Below are 23,288 nucleotides of genomic sequence, written 5' to 3' on the forward strand. Positions count from 1 at the left end.
GTTATTCTGAAAGCAGTATCATTTTTGTGCCTTTTTTTTTATTATTATTAGTTTGTAGCACATCCAAACTGCCAGCAGCAGCTCCTCTCTATCTGGTACGAGAATCTGTCGGGTTTGCGGCAGCAGACGATGGCAGTGAAGTTTCTGGTTGTCCTTGCGGTTGCGGTCGGACTGCCCTTCCTCTCCATGGCCTATTGGATTGCTCCTTGCAGTAAGGTCAGCCTGGGAAGCCCTGTCAGGGCCTCCTAATAACTCCTCAGCCTGTAAATTCCTGATAGCACTTCAGAAACATGTCGTTTTAAAGCCATGTTAGAGTGGAATGGCTGCAAGGTTGCACGTTCAGGCAATTGTAATTAAGACAAGTAAATGTGTTGTGTTAATTGCAATATGAAGGAAACTAAGTTAAAATGGTCAACCAAGTGTTACGTTGAGGAAATCCTGCTTTATAAACCAGTCAAATAGTTTTTCATTTAGTTCTTGCCTTAGCAGGCAGATGCAGAGGATACTCATTTTCCATTGATTCAGATGTAAACTAAGCTCAAGCTGTGGGTTGATTCCAGTTGCTTCAAAGGACATTGTCTTTTTCATTATCAAAAATAACTCTATAAAAGTCAAGACAGTGCTAGTATTCATCATATTTTGTGAGGTCTTAAAAGCAGTTGCACAACCTGCCCTGCATTCACTTGGAATGCTATGTCTGGGATTAGGTGCTACCCATATATCTGGTTTGGTTTATATATAGTATGGAAAACCTTTCCAATAAAAATGGGCTGCAATTTTTGACCTCACTGAGCTTTGTGTTGAATCCCTGTTTCAGTTGGCCAGTGAGTGGACAGTTCCCTTTTGAGTGGACACTAATGGAAAATTTCCCTTGAAAGTATGTTAGAGGGACAAATGGCCTCCTATAAGGATTATTCAACATGTTGCAGTACGAGATCCACAATTCTAGCAGGTTGAACTCTATAGCCTTTTATGTTTTACCAATTTTTTCATGTCTTTCAATCTAGACAATAAAAATCAATTGCATTATTTTCACTTTTTGGTATTATGACTAGGGGTTTTATGAAGAGTTTTCTCTTAAAACGCCTTGAGATACAACACATTTCAGTAATTGAATTTTTGCTGTAGCAGTGACTTACCTTCTTGTTATTTTCCTTCAATAATTTATTTGTCATATGCAAATGCAGTCAGTCTAAAATTAAAAAGTACTTTCTGGAGCTGCCAACTAAGTGGATAAGCTAAGACTTTTAATACTAATACAGGCACTCTCAAAAATAAAAAATTGCTAGAAGTTCAACTCATGTGAGTTTGTATGGAGCTTTCAGGTTTTTAAGTGTTGCACTAAACTATTTTTTAAGTTTTTCATAGTGTTTACAAAGCTGAGAACTTTTCCTTCGTACAAGTCAGGAGGAAATTAAGACTCTACAGAACTACAAATACAACCTTTTGAGGTGTCACAACTTTTTTAGAAAAAGAAAATAAGTTGGGAAAACTGCACAATAACTGCTAAATTGAGTATCACATCAGTCAGGAAAGGGAATTATTTTCTTCATAATTCACTTATAATGATAATGCTTTTAGTAAGTGTGTCAAAATCTTATTTTCGGTCTTGCCTCACAATGAAGCTAGCTAGTATTAAAAAATTCAACAGCTGTAATAGATTTTTCTCTTGATTATTTGTAATAAACAAAAATGATACAAAATAATTACAGTATTATTTCAAATCACTGAGTTAAAATATATATTTTTTATTTTTCATTTCAGTTTCACTTTTAATCTATTGCTGATATCCTAACAGTGAAACTGATGGATTATTCCTCTGAAAATAACAAATCAGTAGAAACTTGTAAAGATGACTGTGAACAGGGCATCACGGTATACAAACGTTTTCAGATATTTGTTTCTTTGTATTATTGAAATATATGATTATCTGTGTTACTGCTCTTTTTATATACATTTTATTTGGAATCAGTCAGTGCAATATCCTTGTGTTTGTTGATCTCTTTTGCAGCTGGGGAGGATAATGCGTGGACCATTCATGAAGTTTGTAGCCCATGCAGCTTCTTTCACCATTTTTCTTGGTCTGCTTGTCATGAATGCAGCTGACAGGTTTGATGGCACCAAACTCCGACCCAATGAAACAACAGACAATGTAAAACAGCTTTTTAGGATGAAGACATCCTGTTTCTCATGGATGGAGATGCTTATTATTTCTTGGGTAGTAGGTAAAAATTTTTGCTTAAATTGCTATGATTACAAGTGAAGCCGAACCCTTTCCTTTTAACGTTTTGTGTAAAAATTGCAACAAAGGGAGTTTATTCAGCTGTCTGCATTCCCACGTGGGCCTTGTGTTTTTTATTTGATGGCAGCAGGATTCATGTGTCTAGTTGATCACAAACATACAGACTAAGTATTTAGGTGAAATCTCTATTATCTGAAGATTAATTAATTCAGTTTAATGAATATCAAAGCAAAGTGTCTACCAGTTTTTGAGTGGTTGAGTCCCAGTGTGAATTTCCAGGAGGAAAGATTTTTACATGATGAGACAAGATTTATTTGTGTCCAGTTGTCTCTTAATCTGTTACTTTGCAAGCATGCCTGCAGAACTAATAGTGTTTAACTGAATATATTAGTGACAAAAGAGAAGAATATAGATCCCCAAAGATTTGGTGGTAGATATTTTCCATCCCAACACAGGAATGAAATGAGTTCTATGAGCAGTACTCTGAGCTGACCCATTCAGCTTGGTGATGTAGAACTCTTCAGCATCAGAACTTGAGCCCAGACATTCCAAAATATATTAGCTGTCAGATTCTTACTTTCTACCTTTTAGTCCAGTGGGGTTTAGATGTCCAAATATTTTAAGGATCTGCTTGTTAATTATGTCAGTAAAAAGTGAGAGCTAAATTCAAGCTACCCATTCAAGAGCTTATGCATTTAAAGTCTTTGCTTTTATGATCTCATTGTGATTGAAATTTGTATACCAACTGATTATAGCTTTAAAAGACCTTGGCAGTATTTATTTATTTAATTGTAAAGCTATTTATAAACTATTATAATTTTGTATTTTAGGAATAATATAGCACTTAGGTTTTCAAAGTCTATAAACATCAATATTTTCATCTGATAATAAAGAAGTAAATAATAAATTCTCAATTTTAAGTTCTACTTTGCTAATTTAATCTATTTTTTATCACTTTCATGCATAAGACAGTTTATAAAAAATTGATTCATGCATACTGATGTGACATTGGATTTAGCTACTGTAATTGACATTATTATTGTCCTTATCTGAAAATGATGAAAAGTGCTTTCAATTTGATAAGTGTAAAAATTAGTGACATTATTCCATTCAGTTATTAATTCTTTAGAATTTTACTTCATAATTACATAATTTTTACCTTGAAAAGAAAAAAGGATTTTCACAATAAAAAAAGCTGTCATAAGCTGATAATGTACTTTCATTTTATTACTAAGGGACAGTAGTTAGGAATCTGACAGATTCCTTTGTCCTATTGAAGAAGAATTAGGTCTGAGTCTTACTTTCATGATCATTTGTCACATGTGTAAAAGAGACATGTAGCCAGGGAAATGGCAAATAAGAAATTTTGAGTTATGCTTTAGCTCTACCACCACTGCATTTCTGCTCTTCTCGTCTCATTCTGTGTCTGTAACAGATGGTAAGGCTCACATCCCATTCCTCTCTTGGAAAGCTTTTGTAGTTTTACAGGAAAAAGCAGTCTGAAAGACTAATTATTACTCAGATGAGAAAGAAGTCTCAGAATGTATATAAATTTGTAGGTCCAAGGATGTAATTTTGTATTTGAACTCCTACTGATCAAAATAGTTTTGAATTTGACTGCAACCAAGAGCATGTCCTATATATAATAAAAATATAAATATATTATTTATATTATATTTAATATAATATAATATAAATATATTTTATAAACATATTGTTTCTACTATATTTATGTTATATGTAATAAAAATATAACACAAGTGTGAAGAATAAAGAACACACTGTTTTTTCTGTTCTCTCTTACACAGGCATGATATGGTCTGAATGTAAAGAAATTTGGTCTCAGGGTCCAAAGGAATACCTGTTTGAGTTATGGAATATGCTTGATTTTGGTATGTTAGCAATTTTTGCAGCATCATTTATAGCAAGGTTTATGGCATTTTGGCATGCATCCAGAGCCCAGAACATCGTTGATGCAAATATGAAAGATCTGACAAGTCCAACACTGGAGCCCAACATAAAATACTACACCTTGGGTGAGTTGATTGCACAATTATTGGGCCAAAACAAACTGATTTTCTTTTAATTAGTCTCCAATACCATAGTTTCACAATGTAGTACTGGAGACATTCCCACTGCTTCTCTTCTTTATCTTTATGACAAGTTGAACATGAGTCAGCAGTGCCCTGGCAGCCAGGAGGGCCAGCCCTGTCCTGGGGGCATCAGGCACAGCATGGCCAGATGGGCAAGGGAGGGGATTGTCCTGCTCTGCTCTGCTCTGGGGCAGCCTCACCTCCAGTGCTGGGGGCAGTTCTGGGTGCCACAATATAAAAAAGACATTAAACTATGGGAGAGTGTCCAAAGGAGGGCAATGAGGATGGTGAAGGGCCTTCAGGGGCAGTCATATGAGAAGCAGCTGAGGTCACTTGGTGTGTTCAGCCTGGAGAGGAGGAAGCTGAAGGGAGAGCTCACTGCAGTCTGCAGCTTCCTTGTGAGGGGAAGAGGAGGGGCAGGCACTGATCTCTTCTCTGTGGTGACCAGTGATAGAACTCAAGGGAACGTCCTGAAGCTGTGTCAGGGCAGGTTTAGGCTGGATATCAGGAAAAGGTTCTTCACCTAGAGGGTGGTCAGACACTGGAACAGGCTCCCCAGGGAAGTGTCATAGCACCAGCCTGTCTGAGATCAAGAAGCATTTGGACAACACTCTCAGGCACATGGTGTGACTGCTGGGGATAGTCTTGCACAGGGCCAGGAGCTGGACTCAATGATTGATCCTCATGGGTCCCTTCTGACTCAGCATATTCTATGTTTCTATGATTGCACTATTGATCATGTTTCTATGATTGCACTATTGATCATCAGTCCCCTGGCTGTGTTGGTACATCTTTTTGTAGACTGTTCTAGACAGCACTGAAATGAACTAATATCAAAATAAATTCACTGTCACCCACCCCTCTTCTAGATAATTTTAATCTGTTCAATTATACAATACTGTCCTGCAAACCAGTCTGTGGTGGTGCTGCTTTGAATGGAATGTATTGTAATGCAGCGACAGAACTGAGCAATGCGGTGCAGGAAGTTCATAAACCTATTTTGCCAGAAAAACCAATGTATCTGTTATATATTATTTGCTCAGAGACTCTATTATATTTCTTTAATATTTTTCAATCCTTGCTCTTTACCAGTAAGAGATAAAAATGTCAAGAAACTTGCTTGGGATATTTGGGAAGTCCTAGAAGGTATTTTGCTCAAATGGGGCAAAAATTAAGCACTGCTGACTTGTGTTCACTCTCAACACCACCACATCTCACTTACCATTATTAGATATTTTTCTCTAGATACTAAATTGCATCAGTTTCTGTCTTTATTCTGTGCTTCAGATACTGTTTCTGAAAAGGTTGCATTTTCACACTATCCAGACTGCAGAAAAGCAGAACAATTAAAACATAGATATTCTGAAACACATTAAATTGTAGTCTTAAAAGTTTTACTTGAAAGTTATAAATTTCACATAAGTCCTAAAAGCAACTAGTTGAGGCATTTTTTTCATGTATGCATGTACACTGAAGTCTGTTTGAAGGGCATCTGTGTATGGATGGTATTAATAGTGAGTATTTAATGCCAGGTTTCTTCATAGGGTAGCAAAGATAACTTGATGGACACCAGGTTGAACAGGAGCCTGTGCAGCAAAGAAGGCCAGTGGTATCCTGGGCTACATTAGGCAGAGCACTGGCAGCAGGTGGTCCAGAAATGCCTCCCATAGATAAGCACATGTTTTACTGACAGGAATTCTCGTCTTTTTTCCAGCCAGAATAAACTGGGATCCGTCTGATCCTCAGATCATTTCTGAAGGGCTGTATGCAATTGCAGTGGTGTTAAGTTTCTCACGGATAGCCTACATCTTACCAGCTAATGAAAGCTTTGGGCCACTGCAGATATCACTTGGCAGAACCGTGAAAGACATCTTCAAGTTTATGGTGATATTTATCATGGTGTTTGTGGCTTTCATGATAGGCATGTTTAATCTCTATTCCTACTATCTGGGGGCAAAACAAAACGAAGCTTTCACAACGTAAGTACAACTGATTAAATTGTAACCTTTATTTTCTTGACAATAACTCAGTAAAATACTAAATGTTCTTTGCAATGCTACTGTATTTTTGGATATGGGGAGCTGAGATCTCTTTATCAAAGCAAGAGAAAATAAATCTTCAAACAGATGGAGATAAATAGGAAAAAGTACCTCAGAGGTTTGGACTTATGTTTATTTATAAACTGATCAGGAGGAAATACATGTATTTAAATTAACTAACCTGAAAAAAAAAAATCACTATTTCTACACCACGACTTTACCCTGGAATTGTGGAACAGTAAAAACTCAGCTGGAAGATTATGGTCCATAAGACCAATTTTTTAAAAAATTGATGATTTGCCATCAGATATCCTGTCTTCTTCATAGTTTTGAAATATTTGTCATATTAATGGTGAAATAATTCCCAGTAAGTGAACTAATAGTGCAATTTAAATAAAGTATTTACAGGTTAATTATTTTAAAATTTTTAAAAAAATTTTTTTCATGTTAACAGCAAGCTTGTAGTATATAGATTAAAGTAGTTAACAAGTGAATCATTGTAGTATTCTTTTGAGGATGGATATATGAATCCTAAAACCATCTGATCTGAATCAGATGGTTTTATAGTTAGTTTTGTTAGGAATTTTGTGTTATGAAACAGCCGTGAAATTAGACAGTCTACTTTTATGTACAGAGGTGGAGTTAAACATTATGATAATGGAAATATTTGTACACTGTATAAAATTGATAACTGGCAATTTCTACAATAAGAATATACAGCTTTTCTTCAATAACATATGCATGTGTCCAATTTCTCCTTTTAGTGTTGAAGAAAGCTTCAAAACATTGTTCTGGGCTATATTTGGACTCTCAGAAGTTAAATCAGTTGTTATCAATTATAAACACAAATTTATTGAAAATATTGGTTATGTTCTTTATGGAGTCTATAATGTTACCATGGTCATCGTCTTACTGAACATGCTTATCGCAATGATCAACAGTTCATTCCAGGAAATTGAGGTAAAAAGTCCATTTATGATGAAATATCACCCTATTTACTGTTGCAACTGATTGTCTCTGGCTCCTGGAAAATTTTCTTGTTGACATCAAGACAAGTACCACATAAGCTTTTGGAAAGTTTTAGAAGAAAATATTAATGCCGCTGTTCATTTTTATTATAAAATACCTGTCAATTACTTGGCTGCATGTGCTTGCAATAGTAAGAACTGGACTTCAATAAGAAACTACTGGTGAATTGTGTTATGTTCCTGAAGAGTATGGGCTACATGGTTTTACTTTGTGCATCTTTTATTTGCCTCATTTGTAATTTCTTGTGAATCTTTCATTTGCCTCATTTGTAATTACTTGCTGAAATCCAGCATGACTGTTTGCATTCCATGGAAAACAGAAGGCTAAATCATTATCACTGTTTAGGAAAAAAGTAAGCAGATCTTCAGGAGATGGGCCATCCCAGGCTTTCCTAGGGGTTGCTCTTGCCAAAGCATCAAACTTGGGTTTGACTCCACTTTGGTCCCACATTCTGGGCTCTGACTGCGGCCTGTAGCATTGTCAAGCTAGAGCAAGAGCAACACATTCTCTAGGGATGTTCACAGTCTTCTGGATTGGGAGGCCACAGGGCAAATCTATCAGCTTTGGAGCATTAAAAATACAGTGACTGGACAAAACAGCCTCTAAAAACAGGTACAGCAGTATTGAGTCATGACCTTGAACTGACGTCAGTCCTTTCTGTAGAAAACCCTCCTAAACTTTACAGGGGGAAATAGAGGGTTTTGGTGATCATAAATGATAAACATAAACCATGGTGATGATAGTATATCTAGTTTAATCATATATTTCAGAAAATTGAAGGAATTAGGTAAGAATCACCTCATCTTTTTTAAGTTCATGTTTAAAGTAATAGAGTCTACAGACTAGTAACAGAGTCTGTCATTGTGGTCCTGTATCACAGACTATTAGCACTTACTCTGGAATAAACAACATTTAAATTAAATCCATTCTGTTCTTCTGCAATTGCATTATTTTAAATGGATTAAGAAGAACAGTTCCATTCACTGAAATTTTGGTTTTCATAAATCTTGATCTGTTTGAGATTTACTTCAGCCAATTACACTTAAAACACACATGAAGTTTAGCTAGAGCATCTTCAATAGTCAGAGTGGTATTAACCGTGTCTTAACAGCTGTGTTTCTGTTTTACAGGATGATGCTGATGTAGAATGGAAATTTGCAAGGGCTAAACTTTGGTTTTCTTACTTTGAAGAAGGGAGAACTCTTCCAGTACCCTTCAACTTAGTGCCAAGTCCAAAATCTTTGCTGTATCTACTAATCAGAATCAAAAAATGCATTTCTAAACCATTTTTGTGCCAAAAGAAAAGCTTTCAGGAAGATGCAGAGATGAATAAGGTATTTTTTTTTCTTGTATATATTGACTGCTAATTTTAGAAGATAATGCCAATTTTAACTTTATTTTTATTATTGCCCTGCTTTATTCATGAATTTCCCAACATACTTAATTCATACTGAATGAGTCACTAATATGGGAGAGTAGAATAGAATAGAATAGAATGGAATAATTACAATCCCTGCTGAAGTTCAGGTCCAATGACATCTCCTGCTTTCCCCTTATCTGCAAGTCACTTTATCTCAGAATACCATCTAGATGGTCAGACAGATTTTACTTTTCATAAATACACACCTGCTTTTTCCAGTCACCATCTGTTCTTGAATGTGCTCCAAGAAGTTTCATTTTTCATTGCATTATTTTGCCAGTTACTGAAGGGAGGCTGAGTGGCCCAGGGCTGCTCGAATCATAATTTTGACCTTTTTTGAAGATGGATCTGACATTTGCTGTTCTCCAGCTTTTGGGGAGCTCTCCCAATACCCGTGGTCTTTCAGAGATGATAGCATATTTACTAGGGGTGCATCTGCTGTCTCAGATGCGCCTGTGGATGTAGCACTCTGGACTGCCTGGTTCAAGTTCTTCCTGTCTCCTCGAATTCCTTCACTGAGCACAGAGGTCTGAGAAACTGTTGATGAAACCTGAGGCAAAAAAGGCATCAAGTCCCTCATTCTTACCTTCATCCAGCTGTCACTTAAATCCCTTTCCCCATTGCCAATAGGCCTGCATTTTCCTTGTGCTGCCTTACGTTGCTGTTGTAGCAATATTTCTTACTGCTCTTGGAAATGTCAGCTTAAGGCAATCTTTGTCTTTCCTAATGCCACCCTCACATGCCTGGGCAGTCTCCAAAGTCCCCCCTTGGCACCCTGTCTCTGCTTCCACTGAAAATGCCCTTTGCTTTTATTGTAAAATATTTTGTTACCTGTTTTACTTACACAGCTTCAGTAAAAAGCACTTGAGTTGATGCATTGGACTTGCTTAGTTTGTAGCAGGTGTATTTTTCCTGCACTATCTTGGTATAGATCATTTCAATTGCTTGAGAAAAACATTGGATGTTAGGTGGCATTGGAAATGTAAAGCCTGGCACTATTCTAGCACTATTGTAACATTTTAGGGAAGAAGAGTTATCCAAGGCAGCTGATCAGATGTAGTGAGTAGAAAGGTGAGCATTTGCTAACATACAGGAAAAAAAAAAAAGGAAGAAAGAATTTGTCATGGTGGAAAAACAAAATTTTCTTCGATGGAAATTTAAGTATGGAAGAATCTTTGTTAAAATGGGCTGTGGTCTGAGCAGAGGCCTCTTCAAGGTTAAGAGTTCTTGAATTTGTTGTTAAGAGTCCTTAGTCCTTAGTCTGGGGACCAGTAAAGAATTTACATGCATCTGTCAGTTCTCTGTCACAAGTGTGACCAGCACATTTTTCACACTTATTAGTTGAAGAGTAAAAGAGGAAAAAATGCTCACAATCCTAGAAAGAAAAAATGGACTTTTAGGGAAAAATCCTGTGCCTCTGAGTAAGTTGATACAGTTTATGAAAACAAATGTAGGTATTGTATTACAAACACTGTTATCTAAGTCAAAATTGCTATTTTGCAATTGTCTCATCTCTATTACCAGTAATTTTTCTAGTGTTTCACAGATCTCACTTCATTTTATTTGGAAAATCTAATCCTAATGTATTTAGGACCTAACAGGTATGACACATGCATTTGCTCAGGTTTTTAATGAATCTGACATTTGCAAAACTTTTCTTCAAGCTGCGTGATGCAACCTGATTTTAAAACCTCTGTGAGTGATAAAGTCATCACTAAAATATTGCACAATTGAGGAGATGCATAAAAACTTAAAATTGAATGGTGGTGGAAAACAGCAAATGGTTCTGTTCTAATTCACTTACTCTGTGAATTTGAAAAGCACATAAGTAGGTTATAAGCTTGTGTTAATGACTTTTTAGCATGAAATTTATGTTCCCATAAAACAGGTATTCTTATAAGTCCCATTTATACTTAGACTAAGGAAAGAAGATGTATTTTTATCACTCCATTCAAACATAGCAATTCATGTTTTCTAGCATTTTTCTAGAAAAGTGCATAGTGTAATACTAACCAGTTCTACATAAAACAGTAGCAGATTTGTCAGCTTTTATACCAGTCCCTCTGAAAGAGAGCTGTAGGAATGCAAACATTGTTTATCAGATTTTTTCCTAGCCTTGAATTAATTTTAAGTCTTCAAATATTAATGCTTTTACACTCAGTTCAGATTTTAGTATAACTAATCCTAAATGAAATGTGCATACTCTGCCGCCAAAGCAGCTATAAAAATGCAAATCAAATTTAAAAAAAAATTTACATTGAAAAACATAAAGTGTCTGAGTTGTATTTATTAATTTTTCAGGTTTTGCAGCAGATAGTGGTAGATGATTGCATTTTCACTTACCTTTTGGGCTTCTACATGCTGAATTTATCTGAATCTATGAGCTGTTGCCATCCTGTGCAATTCCAAGAAGTAGCTAAAGTGGTTTTGTGTTACCTTTTGATCCACTGTTGACGATTCATTATTGTTGAGGCTGTCATGGCATCTTCTCAAGGGCACTCTCAGGCTTTTGGGATTTTGACTTTTATTTCACTTAGTGCTGAGTGGGTTGATGCTGCTATGACTGCTGAGCAAGGAGCTACCTGTGCAGGTATATTTATAATATAAATAAAATGAGCTGTGGAAAGATAAGGAAAGATTTGGCAAGACCAGACCCAAGACTTGATGGCTGTGTTTGTGCTAGTATAACATGGGTAGCTTATCTGGGTTTTGAGGCCAATTCAGGAATGGCTTGCCCCTATTCAGGTAGTTTTCCTCACAAAGTGGGAAACCTCTTGTCCCTAAGCCATTCCAGTTGCCAGACTGTGCCTAGGAAGATTGAAGGTTGCTCTGGTGTGAGTCCAACCCAGGAGGGCAGTGAAAGTTTACTGGTGGAAGACATTGCACTGCAGTGCCCAGTAGTGTTAACACACACTGGAGTTCACTGGTTCAGACCCAGCCTGTGGGTTGTTCTGCTGCAGAGCCTGCATCTTCTCTCTGCAAAAGCTGCAGCAGCTTCAGAGTGAGTGGGAAGACAAGAATTAGGGTGGGAAGGAAGGAAATGCTACTCCTAGTTCCAGCTCTGCCCTGATCATTGCTAGCAGAAAACGAAGCCAGATGCTGTCAGTGCTAAACAGCAAGTAATTTACATAGCTGTGTTCAAAGTATAGCACACCAGAAATTAATTTCCTGAGACATATCTAAATGCAGTACTAAAGACTGTGAAGATGTTTTCTTTCAGGCTGTTGATTAAAATCCATAGATTCCGTCTTTCAGGCTAGAATTGGCATTTTAAATATCGAGTGAGAAACTCAAACCAATAAAAAGGAAAAAAGAAATTAAGGAAAAGGAGAGAGTTTTTTTAAAAAACCTACTTTGACTACTGTTCTAAATTTTAAAGTTGCCTTGGGATTGAGAAAATGTATTGCTCAAGAGTCACAGAACTTGTTCATCTTCCCGAGCTAAAAATCAGCAGTGAGAGATAATATATTTAAATTTTGTCCATTAAACATAGCCCTTCAGAAAAGATGTAAGGGACAGTTATTTATTGAAGTAGCTTTAAGCCCTCACTCAAACAAGAAAAATATGTTAACTTTAACTTTCCTAGTGTAAAACAGTATTTCTGAAATTTTCATGAGTGACGTCTGCTTATAGGAGCACAAACTGAGTCACTTTCTGGGAACCCTCCTTTTTGATCCAAGAAAGTACAATTTTTTGGAATTGCAAGTTGACAGCAGCTTCTGATTTAAGACGTTAATAAAGTGCTGAAGAAACCAGCTATAACAATTTCATTACTATTCTGATTGAATTGAATTTTAAGTAATACAAGAGAATAATGAAATGAGAGGCAAGTGTAAAGATGAAGATGTTTTCAAAGAACAATGATCCATATATCCTGCATTTCATATTTCACCCCCCACTCTAGAAGAAGACTTATTTTGGTTGGGATTTATATCATTGTTTTATTTAATTTACATCATTTCCTCTCTGGTTACTCATATTCAATAAATGGTAACTTAAAAATACGGATTCTAGGTCAGTCACCAATGTGACAGGTTGAGTGCACTCTAGTACTAATTTTGGAGAAAGAAAAAAGCCATAGGCAGGAAGCTTAAAGAGAGTCTAAAGAGAGCTTAAAGAGAGTTTAAAAATGTTAAATGTGATAATGAAATCTTGGCAGTCTCTGCCACCAAGTGGTCATTCAGCAATTTACAGTGGATCTTGTGTCCTGTTACTGGTACACATAAGATCTAAAGTTTTACACTTCTGATTTATCTGCCAGCTTTCAAGGTGGCTAATTAAAAGTAAATTATTATCTTAAAAACTGTGCTGGAGGGTGAAGATTAACATAGAGGCATTACAATGTGCCTGGTTTTACAAGTTTGCAGTGTCATAACTCATGTCACCACATATTACCAATTTTGCTATTTCAAGTGAAAATCAAATTGTAATTGAGCCGTAGATTAACTTTTGAGGTGAAACAATGTAACATAAGTTTGAAACTGGTAACCAGCATGAAGCTTTGCTTTTAAAATATGTAATAAAATACATAGTAAATACCCAAGGCAACTTCCCTCTGCTGCTGCAGAGGAAGTGTGATCTTACACTTTTTCAAAAAATGGTGCATGAGAAATCCAGGAGCTGAAATAGCAGGAAGATTGTTTTTCTCTTTTAACCCAGTGTTGTAGATGAGGCCCAAGAAGTGTGATTAGTTCTAAAATTCTGAAAAACATAGTGATTATGTAGTGATTGTGTAAACTCACTAGTCATTATTTTTTATTATAAATCAGATTCCTAGTTTAAGTTAAAACATTTTGATAAGATTATACTTTTTAAGATATATTCAAAATATCTGAAGTAGCTTTATTCAAGTGTGAAAAAATAGTAACTTGCCCTTTTTATACATGCCTGTCCACATGTAGATGAATATATAAGAGAAATATTAATTGTTTTATATGTTTTACATTATTTATCTTTTATCATTACTTTTGCTTAGTCAAGTAAACATAGACTAAATAGATAAATAATGTTTTTTAAAAAAGTATGGACAAATAGATTTGTGAATCTTTCTGAAGAACCAAAAATTCCCAAATTCAGTGTACACTTTATATTGATCACTAATGCATATGTTTTACCAATAGATTTAATCAATTTTTGTATCAAATTTAATCAATTTTTGTATCGAAATACAAGCCTGATCTAATAGAAGGTGTTCCTGCCAATGGCAGGGGCATTGCACTACCTGTTTTTAGATGTCCCTTCCAACACAAACCATTCTGTGATTCTATGGAATGCTGAACAAAATCTAATAGTATTTAAATTATTCCCGGTGTATAGCTGTGTAAGCAGCAAATCCTGCCCCATTTTTGTCACCAAATTGTATCCCAGCATATCCCACAGGTATTTAACAGGCTTCAAAGTGCCCCAGTCTGCTTATCAGTAGATGCTCGATATATTAGGGCATAACATAGAGGGGTTCAATGGAAGTGCAAAACATCCCACGGGATTTGAGACACTGCTCTGATGGCCCCATCCTTTGGAAGAGTAAAAATTTGGTTGGACCATTTCCATTTCAGTTTCCATTTCAGGGAACTGAATTTTTAGTGGCGTCCCACTTATTGCTGATCCAGATCCACCATGACTTATATTTCTTGCACTGCTATTTGTTGAACTGGCCCCACTCTTTATCTAAAGTAATACCATTTGGTTTTGCAGTTTCTCTTCACTGTTACTGCAGCCCAGTCATTCAGCTTGAGTCCCAGTTCACCATTTTGTGATGCCTTAGGTTTTCTGTCATAGGATATATACATGAAGTACACATATTGATCTTCTATTTATTTTGTACTATAAATAATGTTTCTGTTTCAGCTTGATCAAAGGAAGCAGTCGAGTATAAGAAGCTCAGATGAAATTCACTTGAACAGTTTAAACAATCCTCCAAGACAATACCAGGTAAAAACCAGTTTATTTTTAAATAAAATCAAGAAGTAGTAGAACTGGCAGACTGATGGCATGAGGACAGTTTTGAATTTATGCTAAGTAACATGAGACAAGGATAAATCCACAGACCTTGTATATTTCAGAAATAAATGAAATGGTTTATGTATTTGCAGTACAATTCGAGGGTGTTTTTCACTCCTCTTTGTTTCTTAAATGGCACCCTTATAGTGCAATTTATTTATGTGCTTTAGAAAAATGTTCTTAATTTTAGAGTTGAGTCCTCAACTGCACAATGTGAACTGAGAAATCCAAAAATAAACCCCAAATCTTTCCATTCCATTTGCTGAAGCAGATCAGCTTATTGTGGCACATCTCTACATACAAATGCCTCAAGCACTGCAAGTATCTGTCAGCCTTTATCCTATCAATGCAGTCTGGTTTTCCTTTGCCTCCTAAACAACTGCAATGAGCCTTTGTGCAGTTAAGTATAAGAAGACCCAGCACAGTCCTCATAAATCTCAGCTATTCTGGTCCAGAGACTGCTTCTTTCCTTCTTGTAATACTACAAAGTGGGTAGAAAGGAAGAAGCAAGAGCTGCCTGGGTAATATGAAAAGACAATCTGAATGAAAAAAGGTACAGAAAATGAGTATACTTTATTGATCACAAGAGAGATTTTCCCTTGGGCAGGCTAGCGCCGCTCCACTTTTATGTTATGTAGTGTCTACAGAAGTCTGTTCCAAAACTCCCTCACTTTTTCACAGCCAATTTCATTATGTTGCAGGGATAGATACTAAGATTAAAAATCTACACCATAAACATGTAGTGTGGCTTTGTATTTGAAAGATTCTTGGATCATTATAATAAACAGTACAGCTGCTGACCTTGCAAGCATGATCACGGTTATGGCCTGGGACCGCTAATCTGGCATGACTCACCTCAAAACCAGCTCTATCATTGTGGAGACAAAAGCAGACATATAAATCTATGAATGTTTTCTATCTTAAAATGGAAAAGAAGAAGTATTATGTTGTCATGGACTACACCCTATGAAAATATTAAACCCAAAGGCAGAAATACGTATCCTAAAATGTACTTGGATACCTTGTTCTTTTTTAAGTAATTTGAACTGTTGGGAGAGTCAGGGCCAGAATTCATTTTTTTCCTGGAAAGGTAAAATTTACAATAAATTTGCTGGCCTAGATTCCCCGTATTATTAACAGAGAGGTTGGTCATTCTCATGGTATAAGCTATTCGATCACTTTTAGTTGTCTCAGATGAGCTGTGCTCTCAGGTTTGCTCATTTTATCCATAGAAGGAAATAATATGTATATTTACCTTAGAAAGTATCTGTCTTTGGTTAGATGAGTCCCAGATGAGACACTTAAATGACTTAGAATTTTGGATCCCATTTTCTCTAAGCAAGCCCTAAACTGGGAAAACATAACTTACCAAATATATCAAAATAAGATCAAATAAACTAACAACAAAAGGATTTAGCAACTAGCAATGCTAAGCAGGGTCATTATCATCTTTGAGTAGCAATAAAGGCCAGATGGCTTCATCTACTTGGAGATCAAAGATGCAACTGTATTAATAGCTCTTACAGCCTCCAGTAGCAGGTTAAAGGTTATGAATTATAACATTCATAAGATTGTCTTTAGTTCTCTAACTTTCAAGTATATATATATATATATATATATATATATATATATATATATGCAGAATCATAAAGGTTAAATATCACCTATAGATTAAAGCAGAGATTTTTACATTAAATTTCTTTAATTTGTCAAGTTCTACACTGAAGTATCTGAGTGCAACAGAAGGTAATAGAGGTGTCATAATTTAACCCATCTGTCAGCTAAGTACCACACAGTTGCTTACTCACTGCCCCCACACTGCCCCCTTCCAAGTTCATGGGATGAGGAGGAGAATCATAAAAGGTAAAGCTTGTGAGTTGAGGTTATGGTGCTTCACTAATTTAAATAAAGAAAAAAAAAAAGTAGTCGTAGTGGTAGTAGCAGTAGTAATGAAAGGGAGAGATAGAGGAGCAGTGATCACCCTTCAAGGCCAAGCCCCCCCAGTTTCTATACTGAGCATGATACTCTATGGTATGAAATATTCCTCTGGCCAGCTTGGTTCAGCTGTCCCAACCATTCTCCCTCCCAGCTTCCTGTGCCCCTGATCAGCAACAGAGCATGAGACATTGAAGAGTCCTTGCCTTTGGGTAATCACTGCTCAGCAACAACTAAAACACCAGTGTGTTATCAACACTATTCTCATACTAACCCAAACTCACACTGTACAAGCTACTAAAAGGAAAATGAACTCTGTCCCAGCTGAAATCAGGACAAGAGCTCTTACTTTGAAATGTTATTACAATACTACTCCAACTAAGAAAACTCCTTTTTTCATTTCTTTGTTTCTTCTCTGCAGAAAATAATGAAGCGTCTTATTAAAAGATATGTGTTGAAAGCTCAGATCGATAAGGAAAGCGATGAAGTCAATGAAGGTGAGTATGTTGATGAATTGTATGTTTCATCAGAGAATCAAACTGAAGTGATTATATATTTCCAAAATGCTTAATCCCCTTCACATCTTTACAAGTGCAAGAGGTAAAGTTAACATGCTGTTGAAGAGGTGGGATTTATGTCTCTCCTCTCCCATCAGAAACTGTCACTGATCTGACAAGTGTTAAAATGTGTTGCTACATGTAGAAATAATAGAATCATAGAATAGTTTAGTTTGGAAGGGTCCTTCAAGATCATATGGTTCTTTAAAGATCTGGTGGTCTGGGCAGTGATGGGTTAATGATTGGATTCAGTGATTTTAGAGGTATTTTCCAACCTAAATGATTCTGTGACTGTGATTCTGTGATCTCTCTTACAGCAGAACAGCATCTTCTATCGAATAGATCATGTGAGTTTTGTGAACTCATGGTCTCTCACACTTTTGCCTTCAGATTTGTTTGATTCCTGAACTACATTTTCATATTTCTATCCCCAAGACACCATTCCACTGAGGTTAGCTCAGCTGGTCAAAGCATGATGCTAATAACAATAAGATTTTGGGTTTAATCCCCGTGTGGACCATTCACTTAAAGCTGGACTCAATGGTCATTGTGGGTCCCTTCCAACTCAGAATATCCTATGATTCACCAATGGGCAGCAGAATATCTACTTCTTCTGTTCAAACAAAGAAATACAGGAAAAAACCATAATTGTGAGATATTTGGGTATGTTGTTTTTTTCTTTTGTTAATATTGTGGTCCTTTAAAATCTGTTACAGGTGAATTGAAGGAAATTAAACAGGACATCTCAAGTCTCCGGTATGAACTCCTTGAGGAAAAATCTCAGAATTCTGAAGATCTGGCAGAACTTATAAGGAAACTTGGGGAAAAACTGTCACTTGACTCTAAGGAAGAAGAAAGCAAGAGATAACCAAAATAAGATATGCAACAGAATGTTAACAATTCCCTTAAAGCCATATTTCTGTTTTCCTCAAGCCTAGCTCACATTTCTAAAAAAGATTCAGAAATTAAATCATTCCAATGCTTTATTGAAAGAACACAGTGGCAAATCCTCTAGGTCTACAGTAGGGAGACCATACCACTTCAGTAAAGATATTTATTCTTTACCTGCTGAAGAATAATTGATCTGAGATAGTTTAAGTACTCAATTTACTGTCTAGAATTCCAGTGGAATTCTTGATGAGCTCAGTCATGAAAGATTAAAAGCATAGATCAAAATTTTCCTATGTTAACTGTTTATTTTTTGCAAATTTCCCTTTGTAACCATTCTTACATATATTTTAGTGAAGCAAAAGAGAAAAATCCAGGCTTTTATATATATATATATATATATACATATATCAAAAGCTATTTAATTTTTCCAGCATTCCCAACTAGCAAGAAAAGAAAAAAAAGCTAACTCTCTTTCTTAAGAATATGTAGGATATTAAAATAAACCTATGAATGTTTCCATGTAGAGGTAAGTACCAGGACACTCAGAGCACTGTGTTGTATTTTCCCCTACTGATCCCTGTCAGCACTGGGCTATCCTTTGAGATACCTAGGTTCCAGTGGGAGTTAATGCATTAAGAAAGAAATATTTTTCACCAAGTTTATTGAAAAGCTATTTCTGAGCCTGGGAGGCTGGAAGAAAACCTTCTTTAACCCAAAATAATTAACCCTTGATGTTCCAATCTGTTTAAGAATTACTAAGTTCTCCAGCTTTTATGCCTTGAACTGAACCTCCAAAACTGCAGGTTACAGGTTTGAATGCAACATTTTTATTTGAGGTGGAAGATACTAAAGTGTTAGGTCCAAACCTCTCTTTGAATTCTGGGAATGTCATGCCTGGGGGACCATGTTTCTCTATGTTAATCCTGTTTAAATGATTAAATTTTCTGCAGACATAGATAGCAAACAAAACAATCTTGTTGCAAAACATAATGAAATCTTATCTCCTCTGGATTTGCATCCCTCATCCTTTTTTCCACTGGTGACAGCTCAGCTCTTGTGCTGTATTCTTTAGGACTCTTTTAATGAAGAATCTTCACTCCATGTGGTAAAGAAAGGTCCAACATTTTCACCCTGCCCACTGCAATAGTTAAAAGTCCCTTTCTGTTAAACTGCAGATGAGCTATCCCATGCTCTGTCTGGCTGTTTGTTGTGTAACAATGTCCATGCAGGACAGTCAGATGGTTTCTGTCTTTCCAGATAGAAACAGCATAAATTCCATTCCATAATTTTTCCCTTGGTTAATATAGTAATTTGTGTTTCTCTCTTTGGACAGTCACTAATTCTGGAGGTGTTATAAACATATATTACATTGGGCACCTCTGCTTCTCTTTAAGCTTTTTTTGAGATTAGTGAAAGGGCTGTGAAAAATTATAACATGGCATCCAGGTATATAACACACCTGTAAAAGACTTGTATGAAACAAGACTTAAAAAGGCTTGTCAGTAATTGCTTTAAAATTAGCTTTGTGAAACTTATTTACTGTGGAATGTATTAGAATGTTTCTGCCTTTCCCTTTCAGGCTGGAGATTATTTTTATTGGGTCTAGATTAGTTTCCAGCTGGATTTTTACTGATAGTTCTTTTTAAAAAAATATTGATGGAATCAGTGTGTATTTTCAGGGAAAAAAGACATATTAGAATGGGTTTTGAAATCGCTTGGAGACAGGTGGAGGTAGGGGACTGAGGTCAGTTTGCCCTGTGAGTGTTTGTCATGCTTTGAAGGAAGAGCTTGGCACGAAAGTTTAGCCACGAATGGAGTATAGGGAGCAACATGTGTCCTGTGGGCTTCAGGTGCAATGAACTCAGGGTTTAGAAACTTCTAAGGCTTCTTCATCTGAGGGAGAAGGAGGAAAGTGAGGATTCAAAGGTAGTGGAGCACAGGCAACTGGTGTGACCTTAGGCTGGAAGGCAGTGTGATGGTAACTTTCACTGCATTTTGGCTCCTGGATGGTTCCTGGCCATCTCTCTTGGCCAGGACTGGCCTCTGAATTTAAGTTCCACCTGAGTATTTTGGACCTGGTTTTCTGAAACAGTGGGCAGTTCATTCAGCTCCACCGAAGGGCTGTGTTAGAGGCCATGCTGCTCAAAGCACATCTTCCGTCTGAGAGAAGCTCTTCAGAAAATCTGTTGGTCAGGATCAGAGGTAACACAGACAGCCAGTGTTCACTTTCAGTAATCAGAAGTCTTAATTTTTGGTCATTGTAATACACAGTTTGGATCTACTGTAGTGCTCATTGATGGTAAACCCTCACTCTCCATAAACCCAGAGAGAGGAAATGCATATACACAGTTTGAGATCCAGGCACTTTTAAAGTGAAGATTTTTATTACAGAGGTAAAATGTACACTGTGAATTTGTTTAAACCCAAAATTTGATGTACCTTAAAACTATAAGATCATAATGTATATATTGTATTTCATGAAGAAGATACATACGGATTTTTTTAATCATTGAAGATATTTTATATGTAGTTATTACTCATGGAACAATTTGTTAAATATATTTGAAGAGGTCTATTGCCAAATGTAGTGTGACAAGCAGTGTAGTATTTTAAATGAGCACAATGCCAAATATATTATGCTGATTAAAAAAAAATTAAATGTACCAAACTAAAAATGCCTTTGTGATCCATTGTATGAACATTTTGGTATTTCACTTTGGAAAATTGGCTGCTCCTGCTTGGAAGACTGATACGGTAAAAAACTTGGATTTCCTAACAACACTAATATTAAAATAACACATTTCAAAGAAGTATTTTCGTACTTAATTAGACTCAAGGCCAAGTATTTTGTCACCTGTGACTGTGCCTGATGCTGGTTCAGAACATCTGCAGTAACATAATTTTCACCTTACATAGTTCTCCTTTTGGTTTCTAATAAAACAATAATTTGATCAGAAAGTATTTCCATATTTTTTTGTGAATTATTAGGATAACAAGATAGTCTTGTCTTGCTACCTACTTAATTGTGTCTTTAAATCTTGTTAATTACTTGAGTTCAGCAATTCTGTTTCTGTAGCAGCAGCTTCCACATCTAAACCAGACCTGCTATGAAGTATTGTCTTTATATACATTTTTTCCCCTGAGTATTTCTTAAACTTGAATTTTGAAATATGGTGAGTAGATTTCGTCATCCCTTAGAGAATCTCCTTTCTGTTTCACCCAAATGTATTTCACTAAAAGGTATGGAAGGACTTAAGAACTTCTGAAGAGAAGGCAATGAAGTAAGAAAATCCCCAAATCAATGTCTGTGCAAGGTTTTCTCACACTATTCTGGATGAAACAGAATCACATCTAAATATTGAGAGAAGGCTTTATATGTCATGGAGGAATGGAAATTTTATTAGGGACCAATCATGCAATACAAGCCTAAAGTACCCAAGATTTACAGTGACAGATGCTGAGAAAAAGCTATGGGATTTCAAATTAAAGTTCTGACATTCCAGGTAAAAATCTGCTGCATTACACCATATTTTACAGCACTGACAGGCCAAGCCAATGAATGCTGCTGGTTTTAGAAGTGGCATCTACAGATTCATTTGATTTTAGATGAAGGCCATGAAGACAAGCAACTGAGCTTGTCTAGTCTTTCTTTGTGTTCAATGGATAGAAATCATTAAAGGCATGATTTTGTGTCATAAGGTAGACAAGTATTCCAGGTAAGTCATAGTAGAAGTGACCATTTATCTCCTGTTACTCTGAAGAAGCCACTCTAGCTGTTGGCAACATTTCTGTTGAAGTGTGAGAAGTCTCAGCTTGTCAGAAATCAGCACTCAGCTCATGAACGCTGCAAGGCCAATGAACCATCACAAATGATCATCTCATTGGAAGGGCTTGAACTGATGGGGACAGTCACTGCAAGGGGCAGGATCTAACTTCCCATCCCAAGAATCCATCCCATTCCCCAGGGATGATGGATGAGTTGGCTTCTTCTTTGCTCTGCACCAATATTTTCATTTTTCCTTCTTCATTAGTGTTGCTGTGGGTCAGCATAAACAAAACCACCCATTAAGCAAATCTATCACAAACGTGAGAAAAACTCTGTTACAGAGCATATGGCAACTAAATTCTTGCTGCCAAACCAGGACCTTTATGACAGAAGTTTATGTCTCATGTTCTAGTACATTGGGGTGAGCATATATTTTCAATAATATATTTTCAAAGCTTAAAATACATAGCTTGATCTTGGCAGTACTTCAGCTATAGCAGCTGTATCCTGTAATTCACTAAGAACATTTTCTCATGACTTCTGTGTCCCAAAATGCAGTTTAGTACAACAAAATCTTGCATTTGCTTCTTAGAGATTTCCCTCAGGCTTGAAATTTCTATCTGAACATTATAATTAATACATTACAAACCACATAATCTGAAACTGTACTCATTTGCAGAACAGAAGAAATTGTTCTTACAGTGTAAATTGCTAGTTTTTCATGTAAATATTTAACGCTTTTTAAAATTTGTTGGAAGCTGCCTGGTGTGAATAATCTATCCAAGTACTTAGGTTCCTACTTAAATTTTATTTTGGCTTGTGGAAAATAGAATTTGCAAAGTTTGTGCTTGGAAAATTACTTGTGCTTCAGAAGCTCATCTCAAAAGAGAAGTTAATCAAGGCTGAGGTGTGTACCTCAAGCTCCATGCTCTTAGAAGGCCAAGGAATCCCATGCACTGTTCTTCCCTTGTATATGAGTAACCTCAAAATGTTTAATTTGTTCTGTTGTTCCCTGGTTACCATGAGTACCTCAAAATATTTCATTTATTCTCTTGTTTCAATTTTTGCAAAAAGCCAAGTTTCCTGTTCCTCTTTCTGTTCTTGTCAACATTTTGTCACCATATGACAATGCAGTAGGGATCAAAAAGTACAAATTTTCAGTGCTTTCTCTGTCCAAGGAGATGTATTTTGGCACTATTTGGGTTTGTTTTAAGCTTTTGAATATTCTGTGCTTTAGCTCCTTGAAATTTCAACTTTGCTCCAATGGAACTCCAATCAAAGTAATTGAAAAAGATCAGTTCATATTCCATTCAAAG

General features: G+C 36.2%; 1 protein-coding gene across 1 annotated transcript in view; it reads left to right on the forward strand.

The window, feature by feature from the left end:
- The window catches only part of TRPC6 (transient receptor potential cation channel subfamily C member 6), an 80,569-nt gene extending 59,405 nt beyond the window's left edge, over window positions 1-21,164 (forward strand). The window contains exons 4-12 of the mRNA XM_071434204.1: window positions 52-216; window positions 2,012-2,225; window positions 4,051-4,278; window positions 6,050-6,314; window positions 7,139-7,334; window positions 8,534-8,737; window positions 14,671-14,754; window positions 17,180-17,255; window positions 18,032-21,164. Coding sequence (XP_071290305.1) covers window positions 52-216; window positions 2,012-2,225; window positions 4,051-4,278; window positions 6,050-6,314; window positions 7,139-7,334; window positions 8,534-8,737; window positions 14,671-14,754; window positions 17,180-17,255; window positions 18,032-18,183 — 1,584 coding nt within the window. The 3' untranslated portion in view covers window positions 18,184-21,164. The remainder of the gene's footprint in view (window positions 1-51; window positions 217-2,011; window positions 2,226-4,050; window positions 4,279-6,049; window positions 6,315-7,138; window positions 7,335-8,533; window positions 8,738-14,670; window positions 14,755-17,179; window positions 17,256-18,031) is intronic.
- Window positions 21,165-23,288: the final 2,124 nt, after the last annotated feature.

The sequence above is a fragment of the Agelaius tricolor genome, unplaced genomic scaffold, assembly GCF_023055355.1.
Source record: "Agelaius tricolor isolate 1412-34295 unplaced genomic scaffold, bAgeTri1.0.p SCAF_9, whole genome shotgun sequence".
In the NCBI taxonomy this organism is placed as follows: domain Eukaryota; kingdom Metazoa; phylum Chordata; class Aves; order Passeriformes; family Icteridae; genus Agelaius; species Agelaius tricolor.